The sequence below is a fragment of the Halichoerus grypus genome, chromosome 6 (assembly GCF_964656455.1).
Source record: "Halichoerus grypus chromosome 6, mHalGry1.hap1.1, whole genome shotgun sequence".
NCBI lineage: Eukaryota > Metazoa > Chordata > Mammalia > Carnivora > Phocidae > Halichoerus > Halichoerus grypus.
Window position 1 is genome coordinate 113,975,835 of NC_135717.1, and position 22,133 is coordinate 113,997,967.

The 22,133-nt window shown below is 44.8% G+C and overlaps 1 protein-coding gene and 2 long non-coding RNA genes across 14 annotated transcripts in view; 1 reads left to right on the forward strand and 2 right to left on the reverse strand.

The window, feature by feature from the left end:
* Nucleotides 1–1,952: 1,952 nt before the first annotated feature.
* LOC118540255 (uncharacterized) lies at nucleotides 1,953–14,729 on the reverse strand. 9 transcript variants are annotated; one of them, XR_013449171.1, is made up of 5 exons: nucleotides 14,300–14,729; nucleotides 10,938–11,050; nucleotides 9,974–10,212; nucleotides 6,466–8,359; nucleotides 1,953–3,951 (listed from the first exon to the last, which is right to left on the reverse strand). It is a non-coding gene; the product is annotated as an uncharacterized LOC118540255 (long non-coding RNA). The 9 variants fall into 9 exon arrangements; XR_004919544.2 differs by having other exon boundaries at nucleotides 9,970–10,212; XR_013449174.1 differs by having other exon boundaries at nucleotides 6,466–7,980; nucleotides 8,285–10,212.
* Nucleotides 10,174–22,132, forward strand: PCED1B (PC-esterase domain containing 1B). 3 transcript variants are annotated; one of them, XM_078075926.1, is made up of 3 exons: nucleotides 13,626–13,806; nucleotides 14,145–14,315; nucleotides 20,515–22,132. In XM_078075926.1, exon 3 carries the CDS (start codon nucleotides 20,572–20,574, stop codon nucleotides 21,856–21,858), a length of 1,287 nt encoding a protein of 428 aa, XP_077932052.1. In that variant the 5' UTR covers nucleotides 13,626–13,806; nucleotides 14,145–14,315; nucleotides 20,515–20,571; the 3' UTR covers nucleotides 21,859–22,132. The 3 variants fall into 3 exon arrangements, with proteins under 3 accessions (XP_035955256.1, XP_035955255.1, XP_077932052.1); XM_036099363.2 differs by lacking the exons at nucleotides 13,626–13,806; nucleotides 14,145–14,315 and adding an exon at nucleotides 10,174–10,278; XM_036099362.2 differs by lacking the exon at nucleotides 14,145–14,315 and having other exon boundaries at nucleotides 13,625–13,806.
* LOC144382364 (uncharacterized) overlaps nucleotides 19,326–22,133 on the reverse strand; it is a 28,489-nt gene continuing 25,681 nt past the window's right edge. For both annotated transcript variants that reach the window (XR_013449165.1, XR_013449166.1), the window contains one exon: nucleotides 19,326–19,753. This is a non-coding gene — a long non-coding RNA (uncharacterized LOC144382364). The remainder of the gene's footprint in view (nucleotides 19,754–22,133) is intronic.

The window sequence follows — 22,133 nt, forward strand, 5'->3', positions numbered from 1 at the left end:
CCGGCACAGCAGCAAGTCGCCAAGGGGAGCTCCCAACTGCCTTTTTCTGCACAGGTGACAGTGCGGCATGCCCCCTGACTGCCCTTCCTTCCTCCTCTGGACCAAGTGATGAAAGGACAGGACAATAGGGAAATCCTCCTTGCATTAGCAGGTAAGTATGCGACCCTCATCAGACACATCCACAACATAAAGTATTCGTATCAGCCTCTTGAGCTGGGGCCTAGCCCCTGGCCATCAACCACATGTCGTGTATTCTTAAGACATCCACTGAGAACTCACTCAGACAACACGTTTTAGCATTTTTTCCCCCTTTGGGACTTTCCCATTTGAAGAAATAAGAAGCTCGCTCTCCAGTTTTCTTTAACAAACTAAGCATGTGACAAGCAAGGTCTCAGATTTTTTCTTTGCCTATTTCCTCCTAAAATTTAAGTCTGCGGTTAGGTAAGCTGTGCACGACAGTTTCTCCTTCAGACCGTGGGCTAACGCAGCTCTCTGAATAATACCCCACATTTTCTTGTTTTTTCCTGAGGAGCATAAGCAATCAGAATTAAATTGTACATAAATGAGGTATAGGAATTTTTCCCAGGGTCTTGCATCTGCACCCGCACCCAATGTCAAGGACTTCTGAACCTGCTGTCACCAAACAGACGCCTGAAACCAAAGCCGCGACACGTTAGGTGGTAAACCTGGTGCTGAGCCCTCGGGGCCAGGCTCCATGCCCCTACCGGTCATAATTAAACGGTCTGCTCGCCTTTGCCACAATATTCTAATTCTGTATGTCACCATTCCCTCCGTGGAACCCTGTAGGCATGCAGCCGCCGACCGGGAGGTGTGAAGTGCCCAATTGGGGGCAGGGCAGAGAGCACGGGGGTAGGCTGAGGCAGGCTGGAACTCCAAGTTCCTACTTCGTAGCTAACCAGCCTGGGCGGACACCCTGCAGGGCTGGTTTAAAAAGTAACAACTAGTGGACATGCATGTCTGGAATGTAAAGGAGACGCCCAGTAAATGGCTGGAGTAATTATTGTTGCTGATTCTGTAAAATGAGTTAATATAAATTATTAACATTCTGAGCACTCAGTTGATGATATACACAGTATGTGTTCAGAATGGTATACTCAGTATGTATTTGTGATTGATTATCATGATCTAAGGGAACCCAGATGCCTTGTCAATTTGGGATCTTCAGACCTCACCGAGGGAATGCTCTGTAGGTATCTGACTACAATCCCTGATTAGGAAAGGCAAGCGACTGAGTATTTTCAGAAAAATCCTGACATGATTTAGTAGGTTGAATTCAGCCTCTGAAAGGGAAATGAAATGATAAGATACGCATCTTAGAAAGAGCAAAGACTGCAGGTTGGAGAATGGGGCAGAGGAAGAAAAGAACACGTGTGGGAAGATACATTAGGAAGCCACAGCCAGATTTCAGATTTGAGCTAAGTAGCTGCTATAGGGAGAGAAGAGCACTGATCACAGAGTGGTCTAGAAAGGAGAATCTACTCTAGTCCTGGTGGAGGAAGGCAAGGAAGGAATCCAGATGATCTTGCAATTTCTGTCATGGAGCAATTAGGTAAATACTGACTTCACTTACTGAGAGGACGAACAAGCTTGGGGAGTAATTAGTTTAGAATTTACTCTAAATTGGATCCTTACATCGTCACAGAGTTTATTCAACCGGGAACAAAGAGACATTTGTTTCTTCTTAGCTATTTTTGTCATGCATTTTAAAACTGCCCCATGGATTTAACTAGCATGCATCACCAAGAATAAATGCATATATAGAAAATAAACAGTCTTTTGTTCTCATACAAATATATAAGGTGGCTGAGTCCACAGTTAAGCAACACCTAGAAATCATGACTAAGAAAATAGGATATTGACATAGGACTCAAAGATTTATAGTCAGGGGTCAGGGAAACTGGTAAACATCACATTCAGAGAAGTGAGAGTAATTTACAGTTCTCCATATTTTTAAGATTTATTTATTTATTTTAGAGAGAGAGGGAGAGAGCATGAGCGGTGGAGGGGCAGAGGGAGAGGGAGAAGAAAAATCCTTGAGTAGGCTCCGTGCTGAGCCGGAGCCGGACACGGGGCTTGATCCCAGGACCCTGAGATCATGACCTGAGCCAAAATCAAGAGTTGGTCGCTTAACCAACTGAGGCACCCAGGCACCCCTTTATTCTCCATTTTCATTTGTTTGAATATATTTCAGAGATTCAACAATAAAATATTAAGAAAAAGAATGTCCTAAAGGAGGAAGAGAGGAAGGTAACAAGACATCAGCAATGACATTGGTTTTGTAAATGGTAATTTGGAAAAATATTTAAAAGTCTGCTATTTTATTGGTATAATAGTGATACACAATTGATATATAAAACAAATAATACAATTTGGGTCAATCATTATAATTATAAAGCAAAAACACTCATTTGTAAAGAGTCTGACCAGAAGCCACTTTTTGCAGTGCTATTTTCAGTCATTTTCATATTTTTCGTAAAATTTTTATTTTTTTTTAAGATTTTATTTATTTATTTGACAGAGACACAGTGGGAGAGGGAACACAAGCAGAGGGAGTGGGAGAGGGAGAAGCAGGCTTCCCGTAGAGCAGGGAGCCCGATGAGGGGCTCGATCCCAGGACACTGGGATCATGACCTGAGCCGAAGGCAGCCGCTTAACGACTAAGGCACCCAGGCTCCCCACGATCTGACAATTTTAAATAGTTTTTAAATAGTTTTTCTCTATAAAAGTTCACAAATTCTCTATTATTTGGAGGTAAGGGACATTGCTAAACCATTCAAGGCCCAATTCTCCTAGGATATTAAATTATTCTTTATGAAAAAGGTTGTAAACCTTTTTTTGCCACCCCACCCCCCCCCCGGAAATTTATGAACTGTGTCTCTGGGACTATGAGCCTGAGACTCAGGAGGCCTGGTCCTTAGTCCAAGCTCAGTGGCTAGCCTGGCTGGGATTTGGGCAGTTGCTAGACCTCCCGGAGCCTCAACTTGGCCTAAGGCCCTTTCCTCTTCCCCACTTGTCAAGTCTGTTCCTGCAGGGATAGGGACACACCAGTCCACAGAGCTGTGCCATCAAATGGGGTACCTGTCAGTGTTTATATGCTATTCAGTGATAGTCATCTAAAGCCTATTTTTATGTTACTGAAGCATGGATATATGTATACTAATTTCTAGAATAAATTGAACATTTACCACGTGCCAACCACTCTGCTTAGCACTTTGCATATTCAATCTCCCCTGAGGGATTTGGGCCAGAGAAGTTAAGTAACTTTCCCAAAATCACACAGCTCGCACGTTTCAGACTTGAACTCAACTTTTCTGCCTGCAAAGGCCATGCTCTGAACCACTAAGCTGTATTGGAGCAGAACAGAGAACTTGCATAAAACATACGAATTCTAAGAAAGTCTGTAGAAAATTTTAAGAAGTCCTGACAGAATGGGGTCTTCTATGAAGTCCTCTCTTATAATTTGGCTCTTCTCAACCTGTAACTTCCCAAACTCTAACTCCAGCCTTGCTCCTCAACAACACAGAAGTGTACGTGTACTGACTCAGTGCAGAACTGAAGTCTTAACAAGCCACTAAATTGAACTCATGACAAGTTTTAATCCAGTCTCAAAATTCTCAGGATACTATCAGAGAAGACTTTGTGCCTCAGTAGAAACAAATTATTCATATGTGCTTGAAAGTGCTAAATGCAAGTGCTTTGAAGAGAAATGATCCATCAAGGATACACAGGCTGCTTCAAGCCACAAAAAGAAAACACATACTGTTTTGTGACTTGCCAAATTTGATCCTTTTTTAAGGTAGCCACTCACAGATTTGAACATAAACACACAGCAGTTTGCTGAAATAAGTATATTCTAAGTACATATTTCGTAGGTTGATTTCTGGCCTGCTTGCACTCTGTTCCAAGACGATAAGAAAAATAACAGGGTTCCTGGAAATAGAAAATGTGACTTAAGTGATATCAGCTCATATAAAGATCAGCTTAAACTAATCTGTGGCTGGAACTCTTAAAAGAGTTGTTAATATTAAAGGAACATCATTTTTATCCCGATAACTCATATTTTTTGATGTCTAAAATATTTGGCTTTTATGGGTTTGCTTTTAAATAAAGCATAGTTTAAAATACATTATAAATTTGTAATGGCATATTAACATACATTAATGGACACCGAAAGGCAAAACCTCAGTCCTGACTGAGTCCCAATTCTGCTACGGGCATCCCATGGGGTTAAAACAGACCAGAGAAAACCAATCCGTGGTGAACACTCTCAATTCAAACAGGGGTTCCCAGCCTGCAGTGGGCCTCCATGCTGCTCAGTAATTATAGCCCCCTTCATCTCCCAGATGATGATTTCATACCTTCTCCTTGATCCTCAAACCTCTAATAGCACCTGCCTCAGGTTCACTCTCAGCGGGTGACCTTGACTTCACTGCCTATTTCTCTGAGAACATAGCAGTCGGGAAGAACTCTGCAAGCTGGTGCCTCCACACCGACCCATACAGCAGCCTCTTGCCCCTGTACCCAGCCTTTTCCCATGTATGCTCCTAGCCGAGGCCAACCCCTCTACTTGGGCACTAGATCCCAACCGTTCACCAGCATTGCTCCTGCATCACCTGGTTTTCCCTATTTACTGACTTACTCCTATGAGCATACAAATATACTATTTTTGTTCCCCTCTTAAAAGAAAATAAAATTCTCTTAACCTCCCTTCCCCGTTGTGGAGGAAGAAAAATTTTCCTCTGCCCGTCAAGATTCTTCTGGGTGGTGTAAGAAATTAACATGAAACAGATTAACAGGGCAAAAAAAAAAAAAAAATTAATTCATATGCACAGAGGTCTCATAGATATGGGACCTAAGAACTGACCAAGGCAGGCAGCTTTTATACTTTCTAGACAAAGGAATGTAAGTTTATGAGGAATTGACAGGACAAAGAAAACTTATGTTTGGGACTGTCAATTAGCAAGGAATATAAAGAGAATTTGGGCTGGGGTGGTAAATTAGCAAAAGTAACAAGGTTTGCTTATGTAAGCTTCTTCAGCCCTGAATTCCCTGTCTCTGATGATAAGGATGGGTCTCTTCCTCCCAGTGTCGGGAGGGTACCTTTCACATGGGAGATTTATGACCTGCTTTCTAGAGACCTAGGATGGTCAGACTGTTTTTGTTATACTGGCTGTTTCTTTTTTTTTTTAAAGATTTTATTTATTTATTTGACAGAGAGAGATACAGTGAGAGAGGGAACATAAGCAGGCGGAGTGGGAGAGGGAGAAGCAGGCTTCCCGCCAAGCAGGGAGCCCGATGCAGGGCTCGATCCCAGGACCCTGAGATCATGACCCGAGCCAAAGGCAGACGCTTAACGACTGAGCCACCCAGGCGCCCCATACTCGCTGTTTCTTAAATAACGTTAATTAAAAATAATCATTATGCCATTGCCGCATATTTTGGGGCATCCTGCCCTGGGCTCCCATGCTTTCCAGCGGACTTCTCATTCTCTACTCCCCTTTGTTTATAGTAAAACTCCTCCAGGATGGTATTGTCCCTGTTCTCCTCTTTGTCTTTCGTAACCACTCTAAGCAGGCTTGGTCCCTACCACTCAGTCAAGGTCATCAATGTCCTGCCCAGCCAATGGTCAAATATCCCACTTGACTTATCAACTGTCTCTGACACAGACTATGCCTCTTGAGTCTTCCCTTGAAACACTCTTTCCCCTCAGCTTCCAGGATCTCCCGCTCTCCTTGTTTTCTTCCTGCTTCATTGACTCTTCCTCCTCAGTCTCCCCTATGAGTTCTTCCACTAGCGTAGGTTTTAATTCTCAAACCTCTTTTCCTCCCTGGCTTCACCCTCTCCACTGGTGACAGCATCCAAGCCAAACTGGTATCTCCGGCCTGGCCCTCTCCCCCTAACTCCAGACCCGTATATCCAAATCCCCATTCAACATCTCAATTTAGATGTGTATAAGGAATCTCAAATGTAACAAGCCCCAAATCAAACTCTTGTCTTCCACCCCCTAAACCTGTTTCTCCTAAATTTTCTCCATCTGAGTAAATGGCAACTTCATCCTTCCTGTTGTTCAGGCCCAAAACTACAGAGCTAGGCTTGCCTTCCTTCCTTTTTCTCATACCCTATCTTCTCTCCACAGGCAAATTCTATCACCTCTACCTTCAAAATGGATCTGGAGGCTGACCACTTCTCATTCCTCAGCTATGTCACTCTGGTTCAAGCCTCAACCCTTGTGTTATTCAATAACCTCTAAGGTAGTCTCCTTGCTTCTCCTGCTCCACAGAGTCTATTAGTAAGATGGTGGGAATTTTCTGCCCAAACCCCTCACAATGGCTCCTAGAGTAAAAGCCCAAGTCCTTTCAATGGTCCACGACCTACTTCTCTTTCTTCTCTGACTCCATCTCCTGTGTCTGCCTCTCTTGTTCACTCCAAGCTAGTCACACTCACCTCTTTATTGTTCTCTCTGCTTGGAGCTTCCTTCCCCCAGATTTCTATATGGTGCTTCCATCACCTCCCTCTGGACTTTGCTCAAATGTCATCTTCTCTGGGAGACCTTCTCCAGACCACTGTTGGTCCCTTCTAGGTTCTCAGCCAGGTCTCTGTAACAAAAGACAGATCGACAAGAGAAAAGCATACAAATTAGCCTTCAAGAAGAGGGGCACTTGGGTGGTTCAGTCAGTTAAGCATCCGATTCTTGATTTCAGCTCAGGTCATGATCTCAGGGTCGTGAAATCAAGGCCCACATAGGGCTCCACACTCAGCAGGGAGTTGCTTGAGATTCTCTCTCCCTCTCCCTGTCCCCCACCCCCTGCTTGCTTGCTCTCTTTCTCTCTCAAATAAATAAACAAATCTTAAAAAAAAAAAAAAGTTCAATGAAGACACAAAGCAAGGTTAAGCCTGAGTGTTTTTCACTCTGGGTTTGATGAAGACTGGTAGGACAGAGGATACCAGCTAAGGGTGATAAACTGGGGGACCTTACCAAAGCCTGTTTGTTTAGATTCCTCTCTGAGTCCTGGTGTCTTTGGAGATAAGGATGCTACTTTCTTCCTGGTAAGGGGAGAGCACCTCTCTCAAGAGGGCCTTGTGACCTGCTTCAGGGGAGGCCCCAGAGTCATTCCAGCACGAGCCGTTTCTCGAGTCCCCTTGTCTTAAAATATCCAGCATGCTGAGGTGCCATATTCTGGGGTAGTGGGTCTCAAACCCTGTCACTACCCCATTTAAAATTCCAACCCACAGCCCCTGCATCCTCCTCATCCAACAATCATGTTCCTCTTCTACCTAACATATTATTTTACTTATTTATTTATTTATTTATTTTAGTTGTCTGATTCCCCCAACCAAATGTCAACTCCATAGGGGCAAGGTTTTTTTTTTCTTTTTTTAATGCCACAATTATTTATTGAATGAATGAAAGAGCTAGTGGATGGGCCACGGTTAATGATGTTGACATATTTTATTATACACTACTATATACCTGGTGCTCTGGGTCTATGTTCTCATTTAACCCTTGCATCTATGTAGCGACTGTTACTGTCATTATTTTGCAGATGAGAAAATCAAGCCACAAGGAGTTCAGTGACTACCAACATCATGCAGCCATAAATGACAAAGTTCGTTATCAAACCCAAGTCTGTGTGGCCCCAAAGCTACTTTATTCACAGCATCATAGCTCTGGCTTCAATTCACACCATCAATAGACATGCAGTCACCATATCTCAAATCCACATCAAGGTTTAAGTGGTCCCCAGACAGGGTACGAGGGCCCGGGTCAGTTCTAAATGCCACACCATAGGGATGAGCTTCACCTAACTCCTTTTACAGGCTGTCGCGAGCCATGAGTTTTCTGTACCATTTCAAACATCTGAATATTCGGAACACTCTGGATGATCCGTTTACCAAAGACTTTCTGCAGGTTAACGTCTGTTCTAAGTGGTGTTCGTATTCTTCTTTCCAGACATCTGCCTTAAATAAAAAGGAAAGTTGACTCTTCAAGAAGAAAGGAAGAGAGAACAAAATATTTCAGAGAGCTATAGGTTATCTGTATAGAATATTTCTGATAGAATAGACAAGAAGCCCATGACCGCATCACTTCTGGCAGGACAAATGAAGGATTAGGAAACAAGAAAGGGAGAGGGACTTCTCACTCATACCACCTGTACCTTTGGAAGTTCCCTGCCATATGGATTAAGTACCTTCCGAAACTAAGCAAAATAACAATGGCGGTGCACCCTGTCTGGCCTCCCACTGAGAGGGCAAGGGGACACACCACAGTCCTAAGTGCCCTGAGCACTCCGTCAAGGTGACAGTCATTCAGGCTTGCTCCAGGCCTCAGTTCCACCATCTGCAATGGGAAGACAATGATTAAAACTTGCCTGACTTTATAAGTGGGGTCTGTTGCAAGATTCTAAGTGTAAAACCTTCTACACGCATCAGTGTTCATTATCATTTAGGGGAAGTTTGGTGGGTAAGAAAGCAAGCCAGCTCACTGAGCAATGGAATACAAAATGGGGCCAAAAGACAGCAATACTGTCTCCATATAGCGTAATAAGTTCTTAGAAGTAAGAAAATCGGTAGAAAAATCTGCTGTTTGGTCTCAAACAATTTTACTTTAAATTCAAAGAGGATAAGCAAGATTATCATCTGCATCATTCCTGCTCCTCTGTTCTCTGGTCTTAGAATTATGCCAATTCTGGTCATGCTTCCCTAGACCTCACTAGGCCTTTCACCTTCACAATGCACAGATGAGCTGGAACCTGGAGAGAGTTGAAACTCATTTCTAGAATCAAACAATGGCCAATTTTCAGCTATGTAATACACTACTCTGAATTGTAAAATGCCAAAGCTATCCATTGGGTTCTAGATGCAGCCTTGCCCTGAGACACGCAACGAGTATATGAAAAATCATGGAAAAAAAATGCAAAATAACTTATTTATAAATAGAGATAAGAGATAGGAAAATAAAAACAATGTGTAATGGGTGGAATTCATGAGCCACACACTGAGTATTCAATGAAGTACCGTGAAATGACATTTCTCAAGAAAAGGCAGCTGGGTTGCTTTATAGGCCAATTTACCTAAACAGCACAGTATTAAAAAAACAAACAAAAACTAAGTGCAGAGGGAGTGTATTTCTGGACTGTTTTGGAGCCTATTACTCTTGTTATTTTAGACCATTAAGTGGGATGAGGAACCCATTTTAGAGTTAATTTAGACCATTAAATGGGATGGGGAAATACTCGGTCCTAAAGTATTTAAAACACCATAGGAGGTCCACAGTTTGGGGAAGAACATTTTTAGAGCTTCATTTCCTCATTTTTCCTTTTTTCTGATTCTTTTCCTCCTTCTCTTTCATCTTGGTATTTGTAGGGAAGGGGGTATTCCTCGGCCTCCAAATCATGTCCTTCCAAACCCAGGAAAACAAAGCAGGGCGCTTATCTAACCCACCAGAAGACCCCGCCCCCCATGCCCTCCAGTTCCCTGCGGGGTTCCCAGGCTTCCCGTGGAACAGCAGAGGAGGATCAGCAGGTCTCGTGGGTGTGCCACTTTCTGAGCTTACTGGGGCCTGTAGTCCTCTGTGGCCATGGACTGGGCTGCTCCTCTACCCACAGGGCCGTGGGAAGGTCAAGGGAAAGGATCTGAAAGCCTAATGTAAACTAAAGCAGCACAGGATTACTACTATGAAAAATTAATTAGAAAAGGGAGCAATCTTCTCATTTTCTTATTTCTTTTTTCTCACTTCCCCTTTCTCTGCCCTCCCCGCCAATCTTTCTCTCCCCCACTCTGCTTTCTCAGCAGGGAACACACGCAAGGTAGTAAGAGCTGAGGGTCTGAATTGTTAAAACAGAACAAAGTTTAAGAGTCAATATAAGCTATACCCAAATTACTGAGAAATGTGAAATGAAAACCAGCTCAGCCCCAGATTCCAGGAAAATGCTACATTTTTAGATTTACTTGCCACTTTGTGTTTTCACATGGGCCGGAGCCTTCAAGCTTTGGTCATTAGTCTTCCGCTTCCTAATGCAAAGAAGTAAATGCTGACTCGTGTCATTCGCCTCAGATACCACCGGAAATGGCATCTTCTCCCCAGCCGCTGGCTCACGAACCCAGCAGCACCCAAACGTGAACTTATCTGCCTAGCAGCCGGGGCTCTGGGCTCTCCAACCTGGCCCTCTGATCGACAGCCGACAAAGGAATCTGTCGAGGGAAGAGATCTAGAGTCAACGGAGAGGTACACTTTTTAATCACCAGTTACTTTGATGAGTAAGTACTTTCCAGTTTTCCCATTTTATTTTAAGCATTAACTTCACATTTGTGAGCAGCCTTTCTTAGGATCCTCCTTTCTTGGGCACTTACTATAGAGTGGAATCACCATGCTGACGCCTTCACCCTACCCCCACTTAACTGCACAGCCCCAATGAGACAACAGTTATTTTGTAATGAGAAGGATTTGTGATTGATAAACTACTCTATCTCTAAAAACCTACAGTAAAGAGAGACAGACAGTTGTGAACAGGGGAAAGGATGTGAAGCATCTGTTGTCTATGCAATCTTGTATGTTGTGGTTGACCACAAAGGCTTGGCATCAGCTCTGACTCCCAAGCTGATGCTTTTTATAAAATAGATGACCTTGGGCGGATGACTCAATCTTCCAAACTTAATTTTTCGAATGTATAAAATGGAGAAAAAGAAAATACCAATGTCACAGGGTTCTTAAGAGGAACGAACAGATAGCTGAAACACGTAACACACTGGTGACGTGGATACTAAACATTACTGAATAACAAGGGAACTTAGCGTTTCTAAATAATAAATGTAAGGCCTTCATTCAACTTTCGGAAAGCTCTCTTAACTGGTAAAACCCATCCCTCAAACATGCTGAGGTGAGTTCAGACATTCCTTTCTCCAGCTGAGCTCCTCACCTCTCAGACCTTGCCCCCCTTCTGGTTCCAAGCCATAGGGTTTGGGACTGGCGAAATCCTCAGTCCTGCTGCCAGCGCACAGAGCAGTGGGAACGCAGGTCTTCCAGATCCTTCTACACCATAGTACGGGCAGGGAGAGGGCAGACAGAGACTGACTCTTAGAATCCCATTTTTACATTCAAAACCTATTTTTCCCCAGAGAAACACTATTGCACTTAGCATTCAGATACTACACTGTTAATAAGAATAACAGCAATAATAAAAGAATATCCATTTTAAGAGCTCTTTCGCGTAATCTCCTTGGAGGAGCATCGGAAGCCATTTCTCCCATTTAAATGCTGAGGTAAGCATCTCGCACAGAGATGAAGTGAGCTCTGGAGGTGGCGAAACCCCAGCCAGCTGACTCAGCCTCATGTTCACATCACCCGTTCAATTGGCTTTTGTGACCATTCCTGGAGACAGAATTTTCAGAATCCAACCTGTCCATCAGTTGAAAGCCACTTAGTCATTATGGGCTCCCCCTCACCCTTCCTTTTCAACCGTGGGAACTTTTTATTCAACCACCACTTAGAATCTGGAGTAGTCAGCATAAGTCCAAAAAACATTGAGGCACAAGGAGAGCTTTGGCACAGACCTGACCTTTCCACTGACCCTCTAGGAGGAATAGTTAACTACCAGTGATGCAAGCCCAACTAAGTGAATTTCTTCCGCACTCCGTTTCCTCAGGGGAAAAACTTACAGCTGTGTACAAAACATGGCTTTGTTTTGTTTTTCAACAGAGAATGAAAAGGAAAACGATATGCAAATATTTTTTTTTCCTGGATAAGACTATTTTTTCCTCCCCATCTCAACTAATATTTATAGCTGGGGTTAAAAGCTCAGGCTCTGGAGCCATATTTCCTCCTAAAGAAACAAAACAATATCTTAAGCTGATCTCATCCATCAGAAGATTCATTAGCAATGACAGACCAGTTCTGCCATTTGCTAGCTGGACAGCCTTGGGTGACGGACATAACCTCTCCAAGCCTCAGTGTCCTTATCCATACAGTGGCGAATATAAGAGTTTCTCCCTCACCAGGCTGTGCGCAGAGAGAAGGCCTGGCACATAGTAACTGCTCAGTGAATGCTAATCATTATGCAGAAGACACTAGCTGCAAGGGGTAGAAGGATGGGTGAGACCCACTTCTGCCATCCAGGCATAACTATATCCAGGACTAGGATATACTGGGGTGGAACGGCACATGGGCGGTTAATCATCGTACAAAATAGAACCAAGTGCTCACTCAGGGCAGCCATCAGAAGAAGCAGATTTCTCTGTCTGGGGGAAAAAAGGGAGACCTTCAGACAGACCTGCGTTTGAAACTGGATCTTAAGGCAGAAACAGAATTTCAGTGGGTTAGGGAACATTGATCCTGAACCACAGAGCAAACATAAAGAGGTGAGAAAAAGCTCTCTGGGGACACATGGGCTCCAAAATTCATCCACAGGCGTTCGGGAGCTGCACAGGAGGAAGGGTCATCTCCTAGGTTAAAAAACAGAGTTTCTAAATACAAAATGTTGGGAGTTATGCTAGCATACCAAACGAAAGTGAAGACACGAAAGTCAAAACCCTAGATGATCACGTAGTAGGTGAGGAAACACAAAATAACAACCAGACCCTTTTAGAAGTCTTTCAAAGTGAAGACACACTTCCTTAAGATTTAAGAGTGATTTATGGAAAGTAAAAAAGTTCATCATAAAATCTAATAAAACAGAGGTAAAATTGGTCACTGTGCTCAGCTTCCCAAAATATATTGCAACATCCTCCTCCCTAAAGCATAGCCTCAAGAATTACATCTTATTTTTTAATGCCAAGAAATAGTTGAACTGTTCTCCATCCAGGCTATCATTCAAGGATTTTGAGGGAGGTTTTTAGGAATAATGGAAGCAGCAAGGGTCACGAACCATAAAAAAAATGCCTTGATCCAAGCATTTCAGAAGCAGAGGTTATTTCCACCTGGTTATCCCCAACCAATGTGGCACGCATAAATTATATAGCAGCTCTCAGAAAACGCACAGCAAGAATATGCTGCCGACCCCACAGATGATCGATTTTTACCTTTAGGAAGATAGTCCAAAGGTCACAAGAGAATTATCTTAGGAATTCAGCCACAGTTTGATAGTAGGATAAATGGGCGTCTAGAGAATTTGAAAGTGATAAGAGGCCCACACAGACGGTTTACTCCTTGCCCCCTCCCCCTTCCCATCCCCTGGGAACTTTACTCTACTCACCTGAATACCCTGAAGGTCAGGAGACAAGTTTGGGCTGGCTAAATTTATTGAGCACTTAAAAATGTGGCAGACCTCACGCCAATGACTTTGTTCACGTAACCCTCACTTCTTAAGAAATTCATAGTATTATTCTAGTTTTGTTGATGAGGGTTCTGAAGTGCAAAAAAAAATTTACTTAAGCTGCCCGGGGTCGCAGAGGCGAGTCAGCTGCGGAACCGGATATAAACCCAGGGGGCTGACTGCAGGCCCCCCTCTGAGCCACTGGGCTTCGCCACAATACAGGAGTCATCTGCATACAAATGGTGATTGATAAGAAGACCCGAATAATTTGTTTCCATCCAAAGTGGGACTTTTTTTGGTGGGGGGGGGGGAGGTTGCCCTTAATAGTTGCGCTGGGAAAACGGGGGTAAGCCAGAACCGTGTGGGGCAAACTGAGAAGTATGATCAGCGTATTGACTGATGCCGTGAGCGTGGACGGATTTACCCCGGGAAAGAAGGTTGAAGAAAAGAAGAAAGGAGCCGATTAGTGGGTCCTGAGAGAGACCAACAGTTGGGGAATTGCCCGAGAAAGAGCAACTCACACAGGATCGTGGGGGAGGTGAGCCGGGAGACAAGGGTGTCAGGCTCGGGCAGTTTTCCGAAGGGAGTCACCCGGGGCGCCCCGGCCCCGAGGAGCTGGGAATGCGGCTGGGGTGATAAGGACCACGAGGTGGCCATTGACAGGGGCGGCCGGGAAATCACTGGTGATTTCCTGACCAATATTTCTCCCGTTTGGTGGAGTTGGAAGCCGCGTTAAAGTAAAAGTCGTGAGTGGGAGGTGAGGACCCAGCCACAGGGCAGCGCAAACAGCTCTTGCTGAAAGTGGCCTTGAAGGGGAAGCCAAAGATAGGACTGTCCTGGAGGTGGAGTCAAACAAGTTTCCTTTCTTTTTTAAAGCAAGAAACTAGAATGTGTTTAGTGCTTAAAGGAAGGAACCAGCCAAAGGAGAGTGAAGAAAAAGTAGAATGCATAATTATCCCCTCTCCAGGGGACATTCTGGAGCAAAGTTCCTGAGGAGGTGGAAGGGCGATCCACCTGAGCTGAGGAGTTACCTTTACAGGCGAGGAGGTACGGCTCTGCCCCTGCCGGAGGGAGGAGAAGGGGACTGTGGACTAGAAGGTTCCATGGAGGGAACGGGAGCGAGGTGACGTCTGCAGGCTTGGTTTTTCTCTGGAGTCCCAGCGGGGAGGGGTGGTCGTGCCCGAGGTTTAAAGGTGCCTAAAGCACGGCCCGCTCCGTACTAGGCCCTTGAAAGACATTGCCGTGATCTCTCATCTTCCCTGCCGTTCAGCGAGGTAGGTGATCTTAGCCCGTTTGGCACCAGAGGGAAACGGTGGCTCAGCACAGTGGGCAGTCAGCCCAAGAGCGCACAGCTGTTTGGGGCCAGAGTCCACGTCGGAGTTCATTGGCTCCTGGAAAGGAAAGCCAGCTCACTGCCTTTCTGTTATCTGGCAGAGTCTTCGGGGAGTGATAGGTAGGGAGTAGCGGATGTAGTTTAAATAATGGTTTGAGATCAGAATGTGGAAGTTCGTCAAAGACTGTACATGATTGAAATCCTATTTTTGTTTATATGAATTGCTTTGATTTTTTTTTTTTTTTTACTTTTAGGAGATCCTTTTGTAAAACAAGAGTTGTTATTTTTTTTTTTTAAATGGGGCTATTTGAATAAAGATTCCATGGTTTATCTTTCGTTTTTAGAGAAGTTACCTGCTATCAGGTATTATGAACCCCCACTTCATTCGTAAAGGATGTCACCTGCGTTTCTTTCTAAAGTCCATAGGAACATTTCCTATTAGCCTATTATTATGGGAAAAATACTTTTTTAAACTTGGTAATTTTCAGACTCTTCAAGTGTGTGAAATCCCTCCGTGGATATTTTATTGCGAAAGAATCACAGATTTAAGATGGTGGCCCCGTAGGGATGGTGATGATACAGGTTGATTAGTTCTGCAGGGATTCCTGCCTCCACGAGGAAAACTTGTGGTTAACATGGAACCCACTTTGAAACCCACTAGTTTCAGTTTTCCATTTACATCACGTGTGTTTGAGATGTCAGATGTGGTGAGGACTCACTGAATAGCCAAGTTAGAAATATGGGCCATATGGTAGGGTTAGGTGATACAGGGGTGGAGTAGAGGAACCCTGACAGTAGTTGGTGGGTGTGTGAGTCAAATTTGCAGAATGACAACTGTCAGAGCCCCAGGTAGACACAGGTGTTCTCTAAATTTTTGCTAAATTAATTAATGGGCTGCAGAGTTGAGGCCTCTTTTAGAGGTGAGGTTATTTGGAGTGGGGGGGATTAGATTCAGACTTTCTCCTGGCTGATAGTTGCAAATAATTTGCACTATTTACCATAGCATCTCACAGTACTTTTATGTGTTTTTTAAAATTTACTCCTAAAACCACTTTTTAAAATAGTAGGCCTGCATTATTTCCCCCTTCTTTGTGTTATATAGAAGAGTGTGTTAACTGACTTGGCCCAGAGCAAAAGATGACTGTCTTGAGAACCAGCAAATCTCAGGCCATTCGTTAAGCTTTCCCAAAGAGAAGTTTGAATTGTTTTTCTTCTTTGAAAACTTTATATGGCCTGCAGTTTAATTTTTGACAAGTTTAAAGCCCACTTAGAAAACTAAGCAAATGCCAAGACCTTGCGGTGAATTCCTGAAAAATAATTGTATTTGTACAAGATGGTACAAATATCTAGTCCATTAAATGTAAGGGGATCTTGGAAAGTTCAAAACATTAATTTGATTACCAAAATGGAGTTAGAAGGAAATGAACTATTTATATTCCCGGGATAATGTTGCATTAAGATGGTTAGTCTTATGCAAGAAACTTTTAAACTAGTTACAAGTACTTCCTACAACTAATCAAAACAACATCCCAATCGTTAGTGACCACCTCTGATTTAAGACCTCACTGCAGGGTCTCTAGAGCAGCTGACCTATTTCTGTGTCTGTCTTCCTGTAACTAAAGATCAGTAAGAAAAGAAAAAAAAAAATTAACCTAATTTCTACAACACATTGATTAGTGAAAAGCAAATGTTACATGTTTGGTTTGTGATAGTTATACAGCAATAGTCAATGATTTATAAGTCATGGCTTATGGAGCTATTAAAAAATTAATTACCCCCAAACAAAAATCTAAGCAAAATTCTTGAAAGTCATTTATTACAGTAGTAGCCATTATTAATTCATGTTTCTGTCAGAGCTTTAGTCAAAGTCCAAATAGAAAGCGTGGAACTAACTTAAAATTATGATTTCAGGAATCATCATGAAACTCTTTTTTTAAAAAAAAAAAAAGGTGTTAATTTGAGGTTGGAATCACAGATTGCAAGGATCACCGGTATACCTCCTCCCTCCCTCTTGACTCCTCCAGCTGGCTTTGGCGCTTCATTTGCATACATCCTACGTAGCTGCTAGCACCTTCTTCAGTATTTGCCTCTTACTGTCCATTTCCTTGCTGCAGCTCTTGAGAGAAGAGACTGCCTTTTTACACATAGTCCTTCCACCTAGTACAGTATCGGGTTCGCGATGATCTTTCCTGAATGAGTGCATGAGTTACTCTTATCTATAAAATAGCTACCAAAACAAATAGGTGAGTTGAGCAAATTTGATGCAAAAAAAGAAGCCTAGGTTCAAAAGACCAGTAATCTGTTTTCAAATCCCCCTTTTGTTTCATTTTTTGGAAATCAAAAGAGCTTTGAAAATGGAACTTACCAACGTTTCTTTTAGATTTAGCTCTTAATTATTCTTCATTCACCATCCCCCCCCCCCCCCCCCCCGCCAAAAAAAAGTCACTTTGTTTTTGTTAGGTTTTGTTTTTAAGTGCTTGGTATCTTAGTTTAAAGGATTCTTTCCCAGGGTGATAGTCCTGGGGGGTGGGGGGTGTCTGATTTGTTAATCCTGTTACAGTCGTGGTGCTCTTTATCAAGAATTTCATGAATTTCCTTTCAGTTTAACTTCTAACTAGAGTGTTCTTTCCAGTCATTTCCTCCTCCCTTCTTTTCCAGTCTGATCTGCTCGCCTGTTCCACCGCAGAAGAACAGTGAGAAATTCCTAGGGAAACATTTTTGCCTAGTTTTGACTCTGGGCTCTTGGAGCAGCATGTGGGTGGGTTAAGTTCACTGGTGGGGACACAGGGCAGCCAGGATTCCTCAAACACTGGGAGTCTGCAGAATTGTGTTTTGGTTATTCTAAAATCTAGGTCACTTATTTTTTGCATGTCTCTTGGTAGAGATCAAGGTATGGGATGAAATATGTATACTGTCACTCACAGGCCCCCCGCGCCCCGCCCCCGGTACACATAAACCACCTCTCCTGGGCAGGCAGAGGAAATGGTTGCCTGCCTGCCACACACCAAAGCACTCTTCTATCTTGTCTTCAAATATCTCCCTGACAGGAGCCAAGCTTTTCGATTCAGACCAGCCTGCAGGGCATTCTGCTATAAAGGATGTCTCTGCTGTAAAGGATGTCTCCCTACAGAGACAGACTTTGGCATCGGTGGTTTTAAAATTTTAGCTCCATCACATCGATATCCTTCTCTATAAAATGGAAATAATAAAGATTGTGTCACAAATAGGATTACATTTGTAAAGCACCTGGCATCCAGTAGCCATTCAACAAACATTAGTTTTGCTTTATTCAAAATCTTTCACTCGGATCGTCTCATGCAATCATCACAGAACCCTGCTAGACAAACAGGGCAAACATTGTAAGTCCTCCTCCTCCTTTTATAGATGATTAACCTGGTGTTTTGAAACTTGCTCAGTAATTAGAATAACTAACACTTATCCATGCTTATTACTTGCCAGGCATTGTTCTAACCATTTTACATTTAGTCCTCACGTGAAATCTGTGAAGTGGGCACTCAAAGTCCCATTTTACAGATGAGGAAAATTGAGGCAGAGAAAGGCTAAGTAAGTGGCAAATAGAATAGTTGGGATTCGCACCCAAGTACTGTTGCTCCAAAAGCAGTGCTCTTCAAGGGTATACTTCAGTGCCTCTATTTCCCACAGCTTTTAAGTAGTGGATTGGACTCCCACTTGTGAGTCCCAGTCTAGAGCACTTCACACCCAGAGAAGGAACGCACTGGGCCCAGCAAACAAAGTACCCTGCCTGGACAGCCACCAGGTTATCAGATCTGCCCACCCACCGCAGGGAGAGAACTTTAATGGAAGGGGATGGTGTTCAATATCATATAGGGGACGAGACCCACTATATGAGCAGAGTGCCAGCCCAGAGAGAACGTCATGAGAAACTCTGGGAGGACGTTTCCCCCTTCACTTTGTACTTTGGAGCCTGGGGTCTAGGGCAGGGGGGTACTGTTTGTTCACAAAGAACCTGAAAGTCCGCAGCACCTGTTCCTTCTATGTTCATGGCACTTAGCACTCTATCTGCTCCTGAAGGGCATGACCAGGTTTTACTCATTTTTATATCCCCTCTGTGGAGCACTGAGTAGACACTTAAAGTGTGAGAAATGATTGCAAACAAAGGAACGTGCCTGAGCCCCAAAGGGATCTGGAGTTTGCTTAAGGTTTTATTTTGTTGTACCACAATGAGCTCTATCCTTTTTCTTTCTGATAACAAAATCATGTAAATGAAGATTCTTTGGGGAAAAATAAGCCAATATTTTCAACTGTTCTCTTAGGGCAACTCTTACAGACTACCCATTTTCATGTTTTTATTTTTGTACTTGTACTCATTTAAAACCACAAATAGTATAGCTTTTAAAAACTGTGTAATTTAATAGTAGCTATCCACCCACCCCTATTAAAATGCTTACTGATGCATAAAAGCCTACGAATATCAAGCCACAATGGATTTTGTTGGCTTCTGTGTAAGTGTATGAAGTGGATGCCATGTTCTTCCCCATCTGAGATCTGTTGGTAATATTGAAGTGTGTTGTTACCTTTTACTCATTAATGGATATGGTTGTAAATGACAGCTTGAAAATAAACTGAAGTTTTGAAGATGAGTTTCACAACTCAACGTTTTATGCAATGTGCTCAGGAGGAAAAACTTTTCCTCTACCCTGTTATGTTCAGTGTCGGCGCCCTGTGAATTAAACAAAGACAGGTTAAAAGGAGAAATAGCACACAATTTTTATTAATATTTATGTGCACAGGAGTTCACAGAATAGAAACTCAAAAAAGCAGATTCAGGGGCTTATATATCATTTTAATAAAGGAAAAGGGGTTTGGGTTTCATGGGATGATGAAATGTGGGGACAACTCGGAAAAATATGAAGGTACTAATGGAAAATCGGGGCTTTTTTTTTGTAAAGTTGGTTTATGAAAACTCATCTTGGTGTTGACAGCTCCCTGTCTTCTTCCTGGACTCTTCTCTTCATGGTGGGGGAAGGAGCACCTGCCTCAAAAGGAAATTTATACACTGCTTTTAGGCGGGGAACTCTTCCTGTGTCTGTTGATTCTTGGTTGCCTTCAGCTCAAAATAATCCTTATGCCAAAATGGCGTATTTGGGGATGGCATATTCTGATGGTCTTCCTATGGAAAGCAAAGAATATTGCAGCTGTAACATGTGAATTATTTCCAGTGTTACTGCCCTTTTTTACAAGTCCTGTTCATGACCCGAGTTGAATGCAGATGCTTAACCGACTGAGCCACCCAGGCACCCCAATACTTTTCCTCTGTTGTTTGTTACATTTCACTGAATTCTTTTTATTAAAAGAAACGTACAATTATATAAAGTATATTTACAAAAAAGGAGGGAAGGCAAGCCACCCATAATCCTACATTTCTCTTAAAAGCTATGTTTTTGCATATTTTCTTTCTGTGTTATCTATTTCGTATAGTTTCAGCGACATAGGGCTCACATGTGACATGTAACTTCTTCAGTTTAACATATGGCAGCATTCTGGGCGTTCTTGCTCACTCACAGTCCTCATTGTTAAGCAGCCGCAAAGTCTGCGTCCCCGTTTTCCAGGGTCCGACACCTGAGCTGCCTTCCCAGGGCCAGTTTCTCCTCCAGCCAGGGGAGGGCCTGTGGGGTTGGCCGCTTCTGACCTGGTGGAACTTGGGCCTCCCAAGAGCCACAGGGCAGGGGTTCACAGGGCAAGGTGAGGCCCGGCCAAGCAGGGCTTATGGCTCCTCCGACCCCCTTCTTGCTCTCTTCCCACTCTCGGGCTTAAGGGCGTGGACTTCCCAGGCCAACCCTCCGTCCCCTTCCCCGAGGCTTGCCCACACCGAGAGCCTTCCGGGGAGGGGGGGGAGGGGTCGCTCCCAGCCACTCTCTCCTTCTGTCCTAGCCATCTGAAGACCTGCCGCACGTAAAGGAAAGACCTAGGCCGCGCGCCCTGGGCGTCATGGTCCACCTGCAGGCCTCTGAAGTGCAGCAGCTGCTCCACAACAAGTTCGTGGTCATCCTGGGAGACTCGATCCAGAGGGCCGTGTACAAGGACCTGGTGCTCCTGCTGCAGAAGGACTGCCTGCTCACTACCAACCAGCTCAAGGCCAAGGGGGAGGAGACCTTCGAAAAGGACGAGCTGGTGGACGGAGGCCAGATGGGCCCCATGCACAATGGCACCCAGTACCGGGAGGTCCGCCAGTTCTGCGACGACCACCACCTGGTGCGCTTCTACTTCCTCACGCGCGTGTACTCCCCCTACCTGGAGGCCATCCTGCAAGAGCTGCAGTCCAGCGAGCACGGCCTCCCGGATGTGATCATCATGAACTCCTGCCTCTGGGACCTCTCCAGGTACGGCCCGGGCTCCTGGCGGAGCTACCTGAAGAACCTGGAGAGCGTGTTCGGGCTGCTGGGCCAGGTGCTGCCCGAGTCGTGCCTCCTGGTGTGGAACACAGCCATGCCCGTGGGCAAGCGGATCACCGCGGGCTTCCTGCAGCACAAGCAGCAGCCCGGGGATGACTTCCTGAGAGGCCGAGTCATCGAAGCCAACTTCTACAGCTCTACCGAGGCGAAGAAACACGGCTTCGACGTGCTGGACTTGCACTTCCACTTCCGCCACGCGGAGCAGCACCTGCAGCGCGACGGCGTGCACTGGGACGAGCGCGCGCACCGCCACCTCTCGCAGCTGCTGCTGGCGCACGTGGCCGACGCCTGGGGCGTGGAGCTGCCCCGGCGCGCCCACGTGGCCACGTGGATCAGGGAAGGACCCCGCGCGGCAGGTGAGAGGCCGCGGCAGCCCAACAGAGAGCCGCGGGCCTTGCCGCCTCCCAGGGGCAGCCCCCTCCTCCCGAGTCCCCCTCTGCCCCCGCCCCCGCCTCCCTGCCTGCCCTTGCCCCCACATCCTCGTCCCTTTCCTTTTCAGCAGGCGATGCCGCGGGTCCTGTTCTGTCCCCAAGATACGTATTTTTCCTCAGACCAGCCTTCCCAGTCGGATCAGTTCTCCTCCAACTATTTCCATTCAGATGTCCCCTCCCCTACCCAGACAGGATTTGCCTTTGAAGATGACTTTATGACTGGTCCTCAGCCACCCGTGCGCCCTTTCCCCATGCCCTATCCGCGGCGAGCCCCTGTGGTCCATAGGGGTTTCCCCCGGTACTCGCCTCGCGGCCCCTACGGGCCCTGGGGCCGGCGGCCGAGATCTCCCAGGAGACCGGCCCATTCCCGCCCACAGCCAAGGCCTCAATAGACCCTCCTCCTGTTCATGGACTGGACAGATCCTCGGACTCTCCCGAAACCGACTGACCTTGTTAACTTAAGCCTTTGATCCGTGCTTGGACTTCTTTTCGGTCACTGCTGTCACCGATAATGGCAGGGAAGGGCAATCCCCTCCATTTTTGTCAGCTCTGGCCTCTTCCTCTATTCTCTGGGGGTGACCAAGCATTTTTCCCGCCTCCCCACCCCCTATCCTGTCTGTCTTTTTTGTAAACAGAAAATGGGAATAAAGAAGTTGTTTCAGGAAAG

Bases quoted from the DNA above. Each gene is read 5' to 3' on its own strand.
- PCED1B (XM_036099363.2), top strand. From the start codon at position 20,572: ATGGTCCACCTGCAGGCCTCTGAAGTGCAGCAGCTGCTCCACAACAAG.